General features: G+C 32.8%; 1 protein-coding gene across 6 annotated transcripts in view; it reads right to left on the bottom strand.

The window, feature by feature from the left end:
• LOC111507980 (uncharacterized) overlaps positions 1-16,305 on the bottom strand; it is a 243,898-nt gene that overhangs the window by 42,753 nt on the left and 184,840 nt on the right. For all 6 annotated transcript variants that reach the window (XM_074171628.1, XM_023163405.2, XM_074171627.1 and 3 more), the window contains one exon: positions 4,452-4,659. In XM_074171628.1, the coding sequence (XP_074027729.1) occupies positions 4,452-4,659 (208 nt within the window). The remainder of the gene's footprint in view (positions 1-4,451; positions 4,660-16,305) is intronic.

The following is a 16,305-nucleotide window of genomic DNA, read 5'->3' as shown; positions in this document are numbered from 1 at the left end:
TCAATGAGATGAAAGATCTCGGGATCATTTTTACTGGTGTGTTCAGTTTCTCTGGGCACATTGAATACTTAGTATCTGAATGTTATAGAAAAATGAGCTTTATCTTAAGATCTAGATCAATCATGATACTTGTATGTTACTATTTAACTCCATTGTTCGTTCTAAGCTGGAATATGGTTGTGTCATTTGGAATCCAAAGACCTTTTTATATTCTGAAACTATAGAAAAAGTCCAGAAACGATTATTAAGAACACTCTTTTTTAGAAAACACAATGTTTGGCCTTTATTTATATCGTATTCTAGCCAATTACAAGAATTTAACATGCAACCATTGAGTCCTCGGAAGTGATTTTTGTTTTTAAGATTCTTAGAAAACTGAAAGTACCTGTAATTCTCTATAACTCTATACTATTGATTTTATTGTACCTGGCGTAAGACTGAGAAGAAGAGACAATATATTTCGTATCTCAAACAATTTGTCTCCTCTTCAAAAATGTCTCGAAACAGTTAACAAAATGGCGAGGAACTGTGAGGGACAACTCCTCCGAATGCTCAAATGTGTCTGAATCTTTTTACGGACATTTTATTATTTATTGTTTTATATTGCAATATTTTATTCATGGATTTTGCATCGTGATAATGCACCTGTTTACTCGTCATTGCTTGTCCGTACTTTTTTGCCAAATTGAAGCTGGGATGATTCTGTAACGTTACATGGCTGATGGTCTGCGAATATCCATGATGCTTCCTAGGTGGCTCGAGGAGTTATTAACACTGCCTACCCAGGACACGAGGCTAATGACCAAAGTAGTCGATGCCGGTGACAACAAAAAAAAACATCGTAAACATGCCTCAGCAACCGTACTCACCAGTGCAACTTTTTCCTGTTCCCAAAATGAAGAGACCATGAAAGGACGGCGTTTTGCGACGAAATGTGCATATCAGAACTGCATCGAGGATGGGAAAAACCGTTGTTTTTTATCTGAGGGGAAATACTTTGCAGGGGCCAGAATAGAAATTGATGAACATATGAATATTTTTTGAGAAAGTATACGCAAACGAGAGTCTTTCAATTTAGGCAGGTATAAGACTATTATATCTGTACAAGTCTCTGATGATCATTAAATACGGTAACTACTGAAAGTTTAGAAATTAAATGAAAATATATGTCAGTTCTTTGAAATTCAAAATTGGAGGTGCTCAAGGAATACAACACCTTGTGAAATACTTCCTTCAACATATTTTCACAGCCCATGTATATCCCTGAAAATAGGGGGACTGGCTGGTATTTGTTGAGACTTACCGTTGAGACTTACTCGAATGCCCCTGATCCGATATAAAAACTGAATTAATTTTCTCGACAAGTTTTTGTTTGACATTTATATTTGCCTAGAAAATATGAATATGGAGGCATCATTTGGCATCCACCATTATGCACTACTCTCCTCAATTCGTTCGTTAACTCAACTCCAGTAGTAATTGTAGGTACCTACCCATGAAACTCGTTAATCATCATAAATCACCGTAAATTATTCTGACTGATTAACGATCGTTGCTCAACAAGTTATGCCCTTGGACAGCTTCAGCATATACAAAAAACTGTGTCATGTTGGGAAAATCAAATTTGTTAACAGAGATAAGCTAATTTAGTTACTCGTGAAGGATGTGGTCGTTTTTCCTCATCAAAAATATAATTTAAAACAAGAAGATAATAATATATTATACAACGAGCTAGAAATGTGGCCATTACTCGTAAAAATGAGTTACATCGGTAGTTACATCGAATTCAAGATTTTTTTTGCAGTAACATTTTTATTTTTCATCGAATAATCTATACAACGTTCCGCCACAGATGTTGACTTCCACCCTCCATACTATACCCCTTCAAAGCAGTGATGACTCCACCTGCATCCACTAGCAGGGTGGCAGATCATCTTCGATTTGTTCAGTATGAAGTTGTGGATTTGGAAGTTTAAAAAATGTTGCCTTATGTTTACCCACAGCTCCGAATTTATTGATTTCAATTCTTTGATTGGGGCATTTACCTTTGTGATCATTCAGAAAAAATCATCATTTTCATACATACTCGGTTGCAGCTTCATATATTTAATACAAATATGATAAAAATGTTCTGTTATCATGAACTTTTGGTGTTCGCTATAGTGACTAATAGATTTTTCAAGCCTATTATTTTCTTTGAGTCAGTGCATTTGCATGATAAGCTCTTATAATTCACATGTTCAATGCAACTTGAAAAAACATAGAAAAATATGTTTTGTTGACATATTGACAGTTTTGTTGTATGTGCGAAAAATCAGCTTTTACATTCCAGCGTCGAAATTTCACCCCATTAATTGAACAGTGCTTTTAAGAATATTTTGGATTTACTGTGCAGCTTCAAGATAAATTCTGAGTCCCAGATAAATGTTGTGTAACGTGTGTGAGACTCCTATTAGGTTGGGTTTTTATTTGAGTCAAACAAAAATAAAAGGCATTACAACGAAGTCCAAACATACTATTCAGTATCCAAACTTGTCTTCGGCCAACAGATCCATCCTACATAGTGCCGAACTGCTTATGCCTAAGCCTCCAAATCGAGCAGGAAGTCGGGATTCCAGTCCGGCAGAACTTGTTCGCATGAGGCATATGAACATAGTGACCCAAGTTATGAACCGCAAACTACAAAAGAACCGCACTTATTGACACAAAGCGATTTTAACGATTTAGTACGTGATTTGAATTTGTCTAAATGAACAGGCTGAGCTTTTGGGGTCTAGATTAAAGGACTGGAATTTACTTTCTCCTGATACAAAAGTTTCTTATTTTCGACATTGTGACGAAATAAAACCTTACTTTCCTAAGGTCCATTGTAATAATATTTATGTTGTGATGAATTTATTGAATTTTGAATATGATCCAAGTCATTGACTCGTCAAAAACTAGTTTGAAAGCAGTGTTGCTGCATAACAGAAACGAATTCCCTTCAGTGTCGGTTGCTCATGGTTCTGATATGAAAGAGACTTACGAAAATATGAGATTTCGTCTTGAAAAAATTAAATACAGTGAAAACGATTGGAAAATTTGTGGCGATTTGAAAGTTATTTATTATTTGCTTGGACTATATGTTGATTACACAAAATTTTGCTGTTTTATTTGCGAATGGGACAGCAGAGACAGAAAAAGTCACTAATGAAATTAAATGTGGCTCAAGCGTGAGTCACTTACTCCAGGCCGTAAAAATGTTAAAAATAAGCCTTTAGTGAACCCTGATGACATACTTTTACCACCGTTGAACTCGGTCTCTTGAAAAAATGTGTAAAAGCTATGCGCAAAGATGTCAGTGGATTTTTATATCTGAAAGAGAAATTCCCCAAACTCAGCAATGTGAAAATTGATGGGAGAATATTTGTAGGCTAACTAATACGACAACTTATTAAGTATAAGAGCTCTGAAAGAGAACTAAATGACCAGGAAAAAAACGCCTGGAAATGTTTTGTGAGTGATGTCCAAAATTTCCTAGGAAATCATAAAGCGGACAACACAAAGCCCTAATAGAGGAACTAATAATGTCAGATAAAGCTTTGGGGTGTAATGTGTCATAAAAAATACGTAAATTTGACTCTCATCTAGATTTGGGTGCTGTGAGTGACGAACAAGGGAAGAGATTCCATCAGGACATTTACTTAATAGAGAAGCGTTATTCAATAGAAATCGAGCCCAGGAATGCTAGCATATTATTGTTGGAAACTCAGGAGGGACATTCAGAAGACATTCACGAAAATCATAAATATTCATTGCAGTAAGTAATAATTTCTCTGAGTATAGTTGATTTTTGTAATTTTTACCAAAATATATGCTTTGATGTCAAGACAAAAACCTGTTGTGTGAATTTTTTTTCATTGATACAATATTGGTTAGCGACCCTAGTATATTCAATGTTTGGTATAAGTTTTCATGTGACAAAAAACAGTTAAAATTTTGTTGACCAGTGTTATCGGATCTACAATTTTTGTCTGAACTTATTTTGTAAAAAAAACCTACCGTTTTGCTGAAAATCTCGAAAAACCTGTTTGTGACGTATCGGATCAATGACGCTTTTTTATATTTCATTTATTTGAACAATCCTACCAATTTTGAGCCGTTGCGAATTTTTGTACCTTTACTCCTATTTTTTGGTCTAATTCGACCGGATATTCATTAAATCGACTGTTCGGTGGTTCGAGCCCGACAACCGAACAAATCTTTTTCTCTACGTGTTATCCAACTCGTGCAAATAATCGGACGTTTAAAGGCAAGACCATAGCTTGCACAAGATTTTTACTTCTGAGGGTTGTCGTGTTCGTGAGGCACATGAGAACAGGTTAGCGAAAAACAGATTTCAAACAGAATTTTCAAAAAAGCCATGTGAAACTGAATTGTTGAAATTGAGCATAGCATAAAAGTAATCTTACTTCTTGACTTAGATGATCACTGCACATCGGTGGTAAATTCGTCAGCAGGGCGTGTATATCTTCAGTTCTGAAACTTTCCATGTCGGCTTCAGCCAGATTGGCGTCCATGTTTTTAGAAAATACATCATAGTAGTTGACGTCTCCGGCTTCATAGGATTCAGGTAGGGAAAGAATACTGGTGTGGTGGTTTGTCCCGCCATCTCTGTACCTGGAAGACATCGAATCACTTTCACATATGGCTCTTACAAGATTTTTATAAGAAAATAGTAGTCTATCTAATGCATATTCAATTTTCACAAAGTTTTCTAAGATGGAATTGCATTTAGTCGCGATATCCAAAGTATACTGAAAGTGTAACGATTTTATTGTTTACTTTGGTGAGATATCAGTACAATGTACGAGAGGACAATTTTAAATTCTAGGGATAATATCTAATAATAACTATGATCAAGATAAAAATGTGTAGTATATTCAACGTTATCGTGTTATCAATAATTTTTATTATTGAGATTCGATCTTGCCGTTGACCAAAAATAGGAATTGAAATTACCGTTTTTTTGTTGCATTACAATTCACACTGTATAAAAAAATAATCAACGAATACGAAATATTCTTCTTTCTTGAACGTATAGTAACATGTTTGATGATTTTGAAAATCTTCAATCATCAATTTTATTATAATGTTAATATTTCTTCTTACAACATTGAATGGCGACAGGAGTTATGGAGTTTGTGGCAGGATGTTTTATAAAATTCATTGTTACAAAGCCCTGAAGAACTCAATTGAATTCGAAACGTCGGAAAGAAAACAATTGTTTTTCTAAGATATTTTGATCGTGCTACCCCAGCAACCATTCCAGAAATGATTCATTTGGACCACTAAAATATTAACCAGATTGGAAAGATACCTGTTGTAAGTTTTCTCGGATTTGAAGTGAGTATTCGTTGAAATTAATAGACTTTCCCGCCGGCAAACAGTTGTAAAACCAACTTTCAACCTCGACCGCACAATGGGAAATCGTTTTGTTTCAATTCTTTACCTGCCATTTTTGATGCAAAATTGTATATGTGACAAAAATGTACGAACCATGTTACTATAAACATTGAAAATATGCTTCTAGTTTCAATCTAGCAAACTTCTTCATTTAGAAATAATAACAGAAAATAGTATAATAGTTTCTTTCGGAATTTTGAAGGATTTTTTATTTTTATTTCGATCTGCAATAATCTCATGAGTGTTACTGAAATGTATCATGAATTCAACGTTTTAATTCATTCTGTTTATAAAACATAATTTCTTTGCCGTGGTTCCAAAAATGTATTTTTTTTTTAGTGATTGTGACGATGTTTCATGACGAATTTCATTAGTTCGGACTTCCATTTAATACATAAAATGATTTGAAATCCGTTAAAAAGAAAAATAAAAAAATAGCTGAAAATAATAATCATATTAAGCAAAAAAACCTTGAAATGAAATAAAATGCAATTGAAAATAGAACAATTAAATAAAAAAATAAAAATTAAGAGATTCCAAGCCAAGTTCAGGGTTTTTTGCTTAATATAATTGTCATTTTCAGCTATTCTTTTAAATTTTCTTTTTATTGGTTCTTTTCATTTATTTATTTTAATTGGATTTCAAATCATTTTACATAATATACAATGGAAGTCTGAACTAATGAAATTCATGTATTTATTTTTGTCTTAACATGGACAATCTGTATCTGTATCTGTATCAAAAATATAAAATCAATGTATTTATTTTTTGAATAGCTTCAAAATGTTAAACATATATTAGGTTGATTCAAAAGTGAATACTTATCCAATTTAATCGAAACAAGCGCCATTTGAATCAGTGCCAAAGTAACAAAAGCCGGTTAATTCTTTCAGCTTGAAAATTGTGCTCGGGATTCGATGAAGTCGACGAAGGCCGTTTTTGCCTGATCCTGATTGGCAAAGGTTCTACTGGTGAGACAGTTATCGAAGTGTTTGAAAAGATGTTAGTCGGTTGACGGGAGGTCTGGGTAGTATTGTAGGTGAGGCAGAACTACCACTACCAAATGCCTGCCTAATTTTGTTTTGTTGTTTCGGCAGCGCTTTGGTTCAATTCGAATTCGTAAAGAAAAATTGACCGAAAATCGCTTAACGACTGAAAAGAGGGAATAAATTAAAATTTGGAAAAAAACGCAACAACATCAATGTTTAGAGTACAAAATTCTCTATCGACACAGTAAAATAAATATCTATTGAGGAGCTACAAAAACACATGGCATTAAAACGCACAAAACTTTTTAAACAACCCAATATTATGTACCAGATTTTTTATATCCTGATGTATTGCTAACGATTAACTTCAATAATACAGTATTTATAACTCAGTATTCGTTGATTTCTTTGAATTGAAGGTGAGCCAGAGCCGTTATCAAAACTATGTCAAAATTCTAGAAAAATGCATGTACTGAGTGGTTTGCATAGAATCCTGTTTCGGGGAAAGGGAGAAAATGTTCTTGGGAAGAGAAAACAAATGTTTCGGTGAGGCTCATATCAATATTTTTCTGGAAATTTCCGGTTACATATAAATGTTCTCTGTCACCAATAGTTTATGACTAATTTTCTAAAAAGTAGACAATTTTTTCTTGTAATCGTTAACTTTTGCAATTGTTCATTGTAAGTTTCTAGATCTCATTAATAATTTTACATTTTTATTCGCAGTAGCAAGAATTGACATGTTTTTCCACTTGTGAGCTAGTGTGTAACGTAAAAAACTATTAAAAAAAAAACACAAGCACTACAGGAAAAACATCAAGGCACTCACGTTGGATTTGAATCGCTGGAGACTGAATTCATTTGGAAAAAGGTTCTCAGGAAATTTATTCCACATAAAAGTAGTTCTCCAAATGAAAGAGTTCTTAAACAGTGAAGTTTGAGATATACTGGGTTGAACCTCAAAACGATGAGCAGTCACAGTCTGTCGCTATTCTTCCACTCAACCAAGTATACATAGGTGAATACATACAAATGAAATACATACAAATAAAATTATTTCTAACATGTTGAAAATAAACTATTGAAATATGAACTAAAACGGAAAATATTTGAAAGAACTTTTTTCTTACTTGATTTCAAGATCATTGTTTATTCAGGCCAAATTTTTTGAATCTATATTTGAAAGATAATGAAGAAAGCTTTTTTATAGTTTTTTCGATATTATTGTAGGTACTAACAGCCTGATAAGAGAAAGATCGCTCGAACTGTTTGTATTTATGCCGTGGAATAGAATATTCACTCTGATTTCTGAGACTTCTATCATGTGTATCGCGTCTGTATATCAACTTCTTCAGAAGATATTGAGGTTGCTGTTTTATTCTGAGGTTATGAAGTTAGCCAGATGCAGTTCTCTTCTGCTAATCATTTTACACGATCTCTGAATTTCAAACCAAAAATCAATCTTGTACATACATTCTGAACTCTTTGTATTCTTGATGATGTGATTTGATCGAGACCAGGGCCATAGACGATATCGCAGTAGTTGAATATGGATAAAATTAGACTATCGCATAAAATGATTTTCATGTTTCGACTGAGAAAATGTCTGTTCGAATAAAGTTTTTTTAACAATCCATAAGCTTTACGTATTAGTGAGTTGACATAGGATTGAAATCGTAATTTGTTGTCAATATTGAGTCCTAAACATTTAATTTCATTGCTAAATTCAATCTTGTGATTGTCGATCCTCTGTCGGCCCTCTGTCTGTCTTTAGAATTTCCGAATACAATAAAAGATGATTTGTTACGATTTATATTCAAACAATGATTTCCAGAAATATTCACGACGTTTTTAATATCGTTGTTCAAAGAATGTTCTTGTGCCAACAAATTTTCTAATTTACCTGAAAATAATAAATTTGTATCGTCTGCGTAGTAGTGCATTTCAAATATTTCAAGTGCTTCGCCAAGTATAGATAATAAAGAGTAACTGAGATAAATTGGATCCTTGAAGTGCTCCATGTGAGATTTGAATATAGTCAGACGTTAAACAGTTTACTTTAACACATTGCGTTTTATTACTGAGAAATGATTTGATAAGTTTCTGTGAGATCTCATCAAAAACAATATAGTGAAGTTTGGCACATAGAAGTTCATGATTCATAGTGTCGAATTCTTTACTATAATCAATTGATACAAAGAGAGTTAGTTAATTCATCGTTGTCAGAAGTCCGAAAGATGTCATCCGTCATTTTTAGTAGGGCGCTAGTGCTATGGTTTCGTCTGAAGCCTGACTGATTTTCAGGTAAGATATTTTTTCCATTAACCACTCATATATTTGTTCATATGCTGCTTTCTCAAGAAGTTTTTATATAGCCGGCAGTATGTTTATGGGTCTCAGATCATTGTAGGATTTTGGCTGGAATATTTTGTTAAGAGGGAATGTCACCGATTTTTTCCAACTATCTGGATAAAATCCTTATTCTAGACATTTATTAATAATGTAGGTTACCACGGGAGTATGAAAAGAAATGCATAATTTTATCATTTTGATGGATATCTGATCGGATCCGGTATCATTAGGTTTTATTTTGTTGAAAAAACGTTCTGTGTCAGAATCTTCCTTAGGATGAAATTTGAATATGTTATGATTTTGATGGGTCCACAAGTACTGGGTCATCATTGTAGTTGATGTTTGAGTGACAGCTTGATTAACCGATGAAATAAAATGATTATTTATTTTATTTGGGTCACTAAGTTGCCCAGGTACATTATTTTTGGATTTGCTCACTACAATATCAAGTAGATGTAGATGTTCCAAAGTTCTTTGGAGTTGTGTTGGTCTTGAATGTATTTGAGGTAATGTTTTTTTCAATTCTTGTTGTTACCATACTTCGCATCATTTTATATTTGTTCCAATGTTGAACGTTTTTAGTCTTTCTAAGTTTTGAAAATGCAAACATTTTATTTTTTATCATTATTTTCATTAATTAAGCCTTAAGGCTTACCTACTTACTCTCACCACCGTACATAAGTAAACAGAAGTGAATTCACTCCCGTCGGCTTCTTTGATGTTTCGGGTCGAGATTTTATTTTTTGCTGGCATGTGGCGAAGCAGGAGGGTGCCGGCTAAGAGCTGTTGTGTACCTCTGCACCAGGTTCGATCAAAAAATATGTGACCATGATCTGACTTCATCATTGCTACGAGGAGCTCCCAATAAATGTTTCATATGATTGGGAACTGTTCAGGAATTGATAAAAAATGAGACAAGGTGGTAAAATAAACGTATATTTTATATAGTAAGATTATACAATTTAGGACAAAAACTTATGCTAATATATTTTAAAAGTTTTTTAGAATGATGAGTTTTTCATTTATTTTTTTTCAAACATTTGTTTTCAAATTTCTATTGGAAAATTTCAAAGTACAAGAAATTCTTACCCTTGTGAAAAAGAAAAATAAATAATTTAAAGGAAAATCATCACAAGGGTGAGAAATGTTGATTTTTGAAAACATTGTTTGAGCTGGTTGCCTATGCAATCAGTGGCACATAAATTGTTGAAATTATTGAGAAATTCTGTCTCTAAATGAATGATACATTTTAAAAATGAATCTGAAGGCATATATAAACTTCCAAACTGTTTGGCTACACTATTACTATATGCCTTGAAATTACTATATACATTTGTTTTATTCAGTGTGTTACTAGCCGCCATGGCAAAATTTGTACATACTTCACATGAATGTTTCCTTAAACATTTTCTCAAAAGATGTCCACAAACATAGCCCAAACTGTTGCCTTCTGGAGTGGCTGGAGTTCTATAATCATTTGTCTCTACTCTCAAAGGTTTACAGGGATTTTTTGGAACTTCCACAAGAATCTTCATTCTATTTATGTTCTGCCTATGTGAAATACTGAAGAGTAAATGTATTTTTGAAAGCTCTTGTAATTTGAATAGGAGTTGGGTTTCTGGCATTTCCACAAGTATTTCTGAGTTGACCAAAATAATTTTCCACACAGTCCTGATTTATATTCCTCGTCAATATGTAGGAGTGTCCTTCACTATGTAGGTTTTCCCAAAGTTGCAGAAATGCCGAAATTGTTATCTGCCATCCCTCAATAAATCTCATTTGTCCAGTCGTGTTTTTCCTTTTTTTTTGGTATTACAGTTAATTTGCTAAAAAATTATAAAACAACGATAAAAATAAAAACAACAATAAAAATTAATTGGCGCTCTGGGGCGACTTAATTGATTCCAGTGGCGCATTTGCTTTTTTTTGCTGCAGGAAAACCCGGAAAAACCTTCAGCACCACATCATCTGAAGATCTTGATTTGCCAATTTCCTCTTTCTCATAGAACAAAATGTAGGGTGTCTCCAGAGGCTCCAATAGATTCAATACATCGCCAAAACACTTAGTGACAGAACTATCGTCAAACTTAAATCAGTCCGTTTCGTCTTTGACCAAGGCTTACTAATGACCAAATTCAACGCCAGAACCACAGTGAACAATGACTGCATGAATATTTTAATAGTGGTCTGCTAGATTGAAATGTTCATCTATTTCGAACTTTCGTAAGAGTTTCTTGCTTCCGTCAGAGGTTGAGTCTTGTTTGAAGATCATCAGTGTTATTATTAGATTGACTGGTGCCTCAGAAAATCAATTTGTTTTGATGTTCTAAAAAAAGGTTTATTGAAATCTTTCACACCGTCAAATCTTTTTGAATTTAAAATATCAAACACTTTATCCGTCCCTATTGCTGCTGATGGTATCTGATTGAAACTGGTATAGGTATTCATCGCTGTAGCTACCGAATTTCTGAAAACTTGACTGGCTAATTTAACCTTCATCCTTCGAAAGTTAGTTGGAAATAAATGAGAATCAGTAAGTTTGGGGGCTAGTCTATATTGCTTTTCCTTATCTAAGTTGTAGACTTGTTCAAGATGACTTTTGTTCGTTATATATTCATCAGAGTTCAAAAAGTCATCGAAAAAATGGTTTCTGCTACATTTCTGCAGATGTAAAATATTTTTTTCTCATCAACAAAGAAATATGGCTGCTATTCAGTCAATTCGAGATCTTTTCTGGCAAGTTTATAAAAATCAGAACCTAAATCTGAAATCCAATTTTTGATAATTGCCTAACAGCTTCAATCACAATACTTTTTATATCCAGTATTGATGTGGATAAACTGGTAAAAAATTATGCAACAGGCTGTTTCCAGTTCGAATGTATGCCTTTTGTCATGACTACTAAAGCATTTGCAGGATTTCATTTTGTTTTGAATTGTTATAATAATAATAATAATCGTCTTTATTGTTACCCAGCTGTAGTTACATATAAATATTTAAATAAATTAGAGAGCTAGTTGCTGACATAACAAAAGGCGAAGTTCAACTTAGTTAGCACAAGTGCTACTGTTTTTTTTGTTTTTCTGAAATATTTTTTTATATTATTTGGTTGGTTGTTGTAAATCAAAACTTTAATATAAAATACAGATTTCTTAGTTTTGAGTTGCCTAGTTTGCTAAGCATGAAGTGTGTCAATCGAATGAAATTCGATGTTTTTTGTTATTCTAAGAATTTAAGAAAAGACAAATTTACTATTTATAGTAGATTATCTGGAACATTATAAATGGAAAGTAGGCTTCGAAAAAGGTTATTAGAATATACATTTGATACTTTGGTTTTGCAAAGATTTCAGTGGAAGTAATTGTTTTCCTACAGATACAAATCAAAACTTGACGTGGTTCAACAATTATTTTCCTTTGTGGATTTCCAGTGGAACTTGAGGCATATTCTATTCGTAAAGTTCAATTTCATCAAATTAAATTCATAATAAAAAGTCTGCATAAGTATTAATGACTTCACTATATACTGTCTATAACAATTTATTTTATGATTTTCATTATATGTTCATTACTTCAATCTTACATAATAAATACCAGAAAAACATACATTTTTCGTCAATTGGAAATCGAAAAAAATTAATGCCGACATCACCCTGCAAATTACAGCAACCCACAGCTTGACACTTACTTATTTTGAAACTAGATACAAATTTTTCACAGATACAAAACCACCACTTATAACCCTGTAACCACTTATAACCCTGTAATAATATTCCATGCCTCAATTTGACTCGCTTGGTAAGCGCCTCAGATTCAAGCGGTTGCGCAGTAGTTCGGCCGCGCATTGAATTCGAGGTGGGGAATCTTGACCCAAATATGATAATAGGAAGTATATAATTGTTGAAAGGTGTGACTATTTGATTGATGTCTGTCAGCAAAAAATTTTGATACCAGGGCATGAGTTGCAAATCAGCGGAGAGAGTCTCATAATTGAAGTATTTATAATCTCTATAAATAATATATTGTTGTTTATTTTTTTCAGTTTCATATATTAAATCGCAGAGTACCAAACAGTGGTCGGATACTGAATCCATATTCAAAGTATCATTGCTTAAAATATCAGTATTAGACACGGCGATTATGTCAATCGGTGTGCTGCTTGTGCTTGTTACTCGGGTTGGTTCATCATTTATTATGGTGAGATTATAAGCTTCTGGGAAACTAATAAAATCAACTGTGTTTTTATTACTGATATTCAAAAAATTCAAATTTATCCTGTCATTATAATCTCATCAACAGTAGGCCATACTAAGGTAAGTGAGTTTTCAATAGTAGTGATGCTGTCCCAGACTCGTGTGTGAGGACTCCTCCAATTCCAATAATTTTATTTTTGATTTTGAAGCCCACCTAGAGCGGTTCAATCAAACTACTTGTACAATTCATTATTATATTTTTCAAAATCATATTTGATTTATAATAAAAAACCAAACCCCCACCTCTACCCCCATGGTGGAAACTAATATGCCAAGTCACCCGAACACCTCACCTCAGTATTTATAATTCAAAAAAGTAAGGAAGAAGCTTAACTCCCTCATTCTCACTAGGAACCAACTTAACTCTCAACCTTCAGTCGAAAAGTTTTTTGAATTCAAATTTCGTATTAAGAATCTTTCAAGTGCTTTTTTCAATGATGACGAGATAGCTCTTCTATCTTTAGATCTTAAATTCTCCTTGAATTCAGACCGGTCTAAAGAAGAACTCACTTCCTTTTCTATTGAATTAGATGTCTTCATTGACAATCTTTCAAAAAATAATAAAATTAAACAGAAAATTAGAAATTTCTGTCAGTTTACTATTACTAAATATCAACGTTCTCTCAAGGACATTCCACGCTACTTGAACAAGTCTAATCATAGGAATTTGAATATTTCTTTACATAAATTATTAAAAAAAATCCAATTAAAATCTCATATTAACTAAAGCTGACGAAGGCAATTGCCTTGTAACTCTTGATGAAACTGACTATGTCAAAAAAGACTTTTTGAGCTCCAACAATTTCACTTCTCTACATTTAAATCCTCCTAATAAATTCATCTCAAAAACTAGAAGCTACATAAAAACTTGTGAAAACCTTTTCTTTGAATTCAATAAAACTTACAATTTAATTCCAAGCAATCCACAAATACCAAGATTATACGGTATCCCGCAGATACACAAAGATGGTACTTCAATCAGACCAGTGGTAAGCTTTTACAATACTCCTGTCTTTATTCTGTCAATATTTGTCTTACAAGTGATAAAAAACGTAACCAACTACAAACCTGCCAATTCAGTAAGTAACACTTTAGATTCAATTACTAAAATTCTAAACTTTCAACCTAATACTAATACCCTCATGATATCCTTTGATGTAAGCAACCTTTTCACATATGTTCCTAAATCTCAAAACCTACCTTTAGTTTCTAACTTGCTTTCAAAACACATAACATCTGACTATACTAAAACAGATATATTAACTTTACTTAAATTTTGCATTTCCCAAATTTTTTTTGTTTTCAACAATAAATTTTTGCAGTCAACCTGAAGGCCTAGCAATGGGTAACCCCCCTTCACCTTTCCTAGCCGACATTTTCATGGAAAATTTAGAAAATTCCTTCATCATTAATAAAATTGATAAGATTCTCAGCTGGTACAGATATGTTGATGAATGCCTGGTTTTCAAAGATGGCAACTCTAATTTGACACATGACATTCTTGAGTCCCTAAATGAGTTACATCCAAAAATCAAATTAACCCTTGAAATAGAAAAAGATAATAAACTTTTTAGATCTTACTATAACAAAAATCAACAACAAATTAGATTCCTCCATTTACAGAAAACCAACCTAGACTGATCATGCCATCCCCTTCAATTCATTTCATCCTATGTCAACAGATTGTTGAACATTCCTTTATCACCCTCCAATTTTAATTCAGAATTGAATACATTACAACAGATTACTGTCAACAACCTTCTATTATTCACAAATAAATTAGTAAATTTAAACTCAGGTCGGATAGAAGATTAGCCTTCAACTCTTCGACCTTGGTTACTTCACCTTCATTGAAATATTTTTCTTTACCTTATTTTGATCAAAATATGTGTACTGTTATTTCCAAATTTATAGAAAATACCATACCTGGCACAAACATTTTTTTTATTCTCAAAATAACTTAAGCAACTTTTTAGTTAATTCCAAAGACAAGATTAACAAATTACACAGAAGTGGAGTCTATAAGCTTGACTGCTCTGATTGTTTTGCATCTTACATTGGTAGAACCTGTAGACCTCTCTTTAATGCTCTTTAATGAACATTTGAAAAAAAAACTGAAAAATCTGCATTTGGCCACCACATTAAATTTCACAATCATAACTTTAGCCCTCACAGAAATTCCAAAATATTACTTAAAATAGATAGTAAAAATTTCCTCAGACTGGACTTGTTTAAAGAGTTGGAGATTTTCAAAGAACTTTCCATTAATGATCATTGCTTGAATACCCAAGTAAACTTAAACAGAGATTTCCTTCCCCTACATAAAAGGATTATGAATTTTCAATTAATTAAATTTTACTAAAATTCTTCATTCTAGAGTGGCTTCTCCACAAAATAATTATTTTAAATCCATAATACATCACTCCTTAAGTTGGTACCACTATTTTTAATATGACACTTGACATATCTTGTCCAAAGTTGCCCTTCTTTCATATAATATTTTGACTAAACCACATGGCCTCAATCCAAAAATGTATTTTCTTGACTATCAGCCTATTTTGTTTTATATAAGTCAAATATTACAAATGTGCCATGTACTTTTGATACTTCCTGTTGCCTGACAAGTAAGTAATCAAAAACAATTTTCCAAATTTCATAACCTCTTAAAAAATTTTTTGCAAATTTAATTTTCACAAAACTTTCCTTTCATTTAGATCACTTACTTTCAGATGAGCACTGATGATGACGAAAGACGAAAGCGCTTTGCAATAATTTCATAATTATACACTTTTATACAATAACCTCTCCGATTCATTCAATATAAATTTTGTCAAATTGGGAATAGTGATTTTTCTTCTGTTGATGTATTTTTCCAACATTGTGACTGAGAAATTAGTTTCATTTGTTTTGCATAATGGCACATCATCAATGAAAATCCTTAATAGATAATTAGGTTCACAAAAAGTTTCACTTTCCTTCTCTGAGTAGAAAAAATAACAATTGATATACAATGACACCTCTTGAATACCATTCATCGTACAACAGAGAAAACTTACCGTGTAGCAGCACATTGCTATCACGACTGAAGTTCCGATTACTATCTCATTGTGCGGTTACCATAGCTACTTTTCAGTATCGGCTTCAAATTCGATTACACAACAACACGCAAGACTTCTGAATAATTCTACAGACAAAAATCAACTAGGAAAACTGTACTGGGTCCAGCAAATCTCCATTTCACTTGTGAATTTCGCGAATGTCTGTCAT

The sequence above is a fragment of the Leptinotarsa decemlineata genome, unplaced genomic scaffold (genome assembly GCF_025532065.1).
Source record: "Leptinotarsa decemlineata unplaced genomic scaffold, Ldec_3_MD MMD2_tig00000026_RagTag_RagTag, whole genome shotgun sequence".
Classification (NCBI taxonomy): Eukaryota; Metazoa; Arthropoda; class Insecta; order Coleoptera; family Chrysomelidae; genus Leptinotarsa; species Leptinotarsa decemlineata.
The sequence above is the reverse complement of the archived record's forward strand: the minus strand, read 5'-3'. Positions and strand labels throughout refer to the sequence as shown.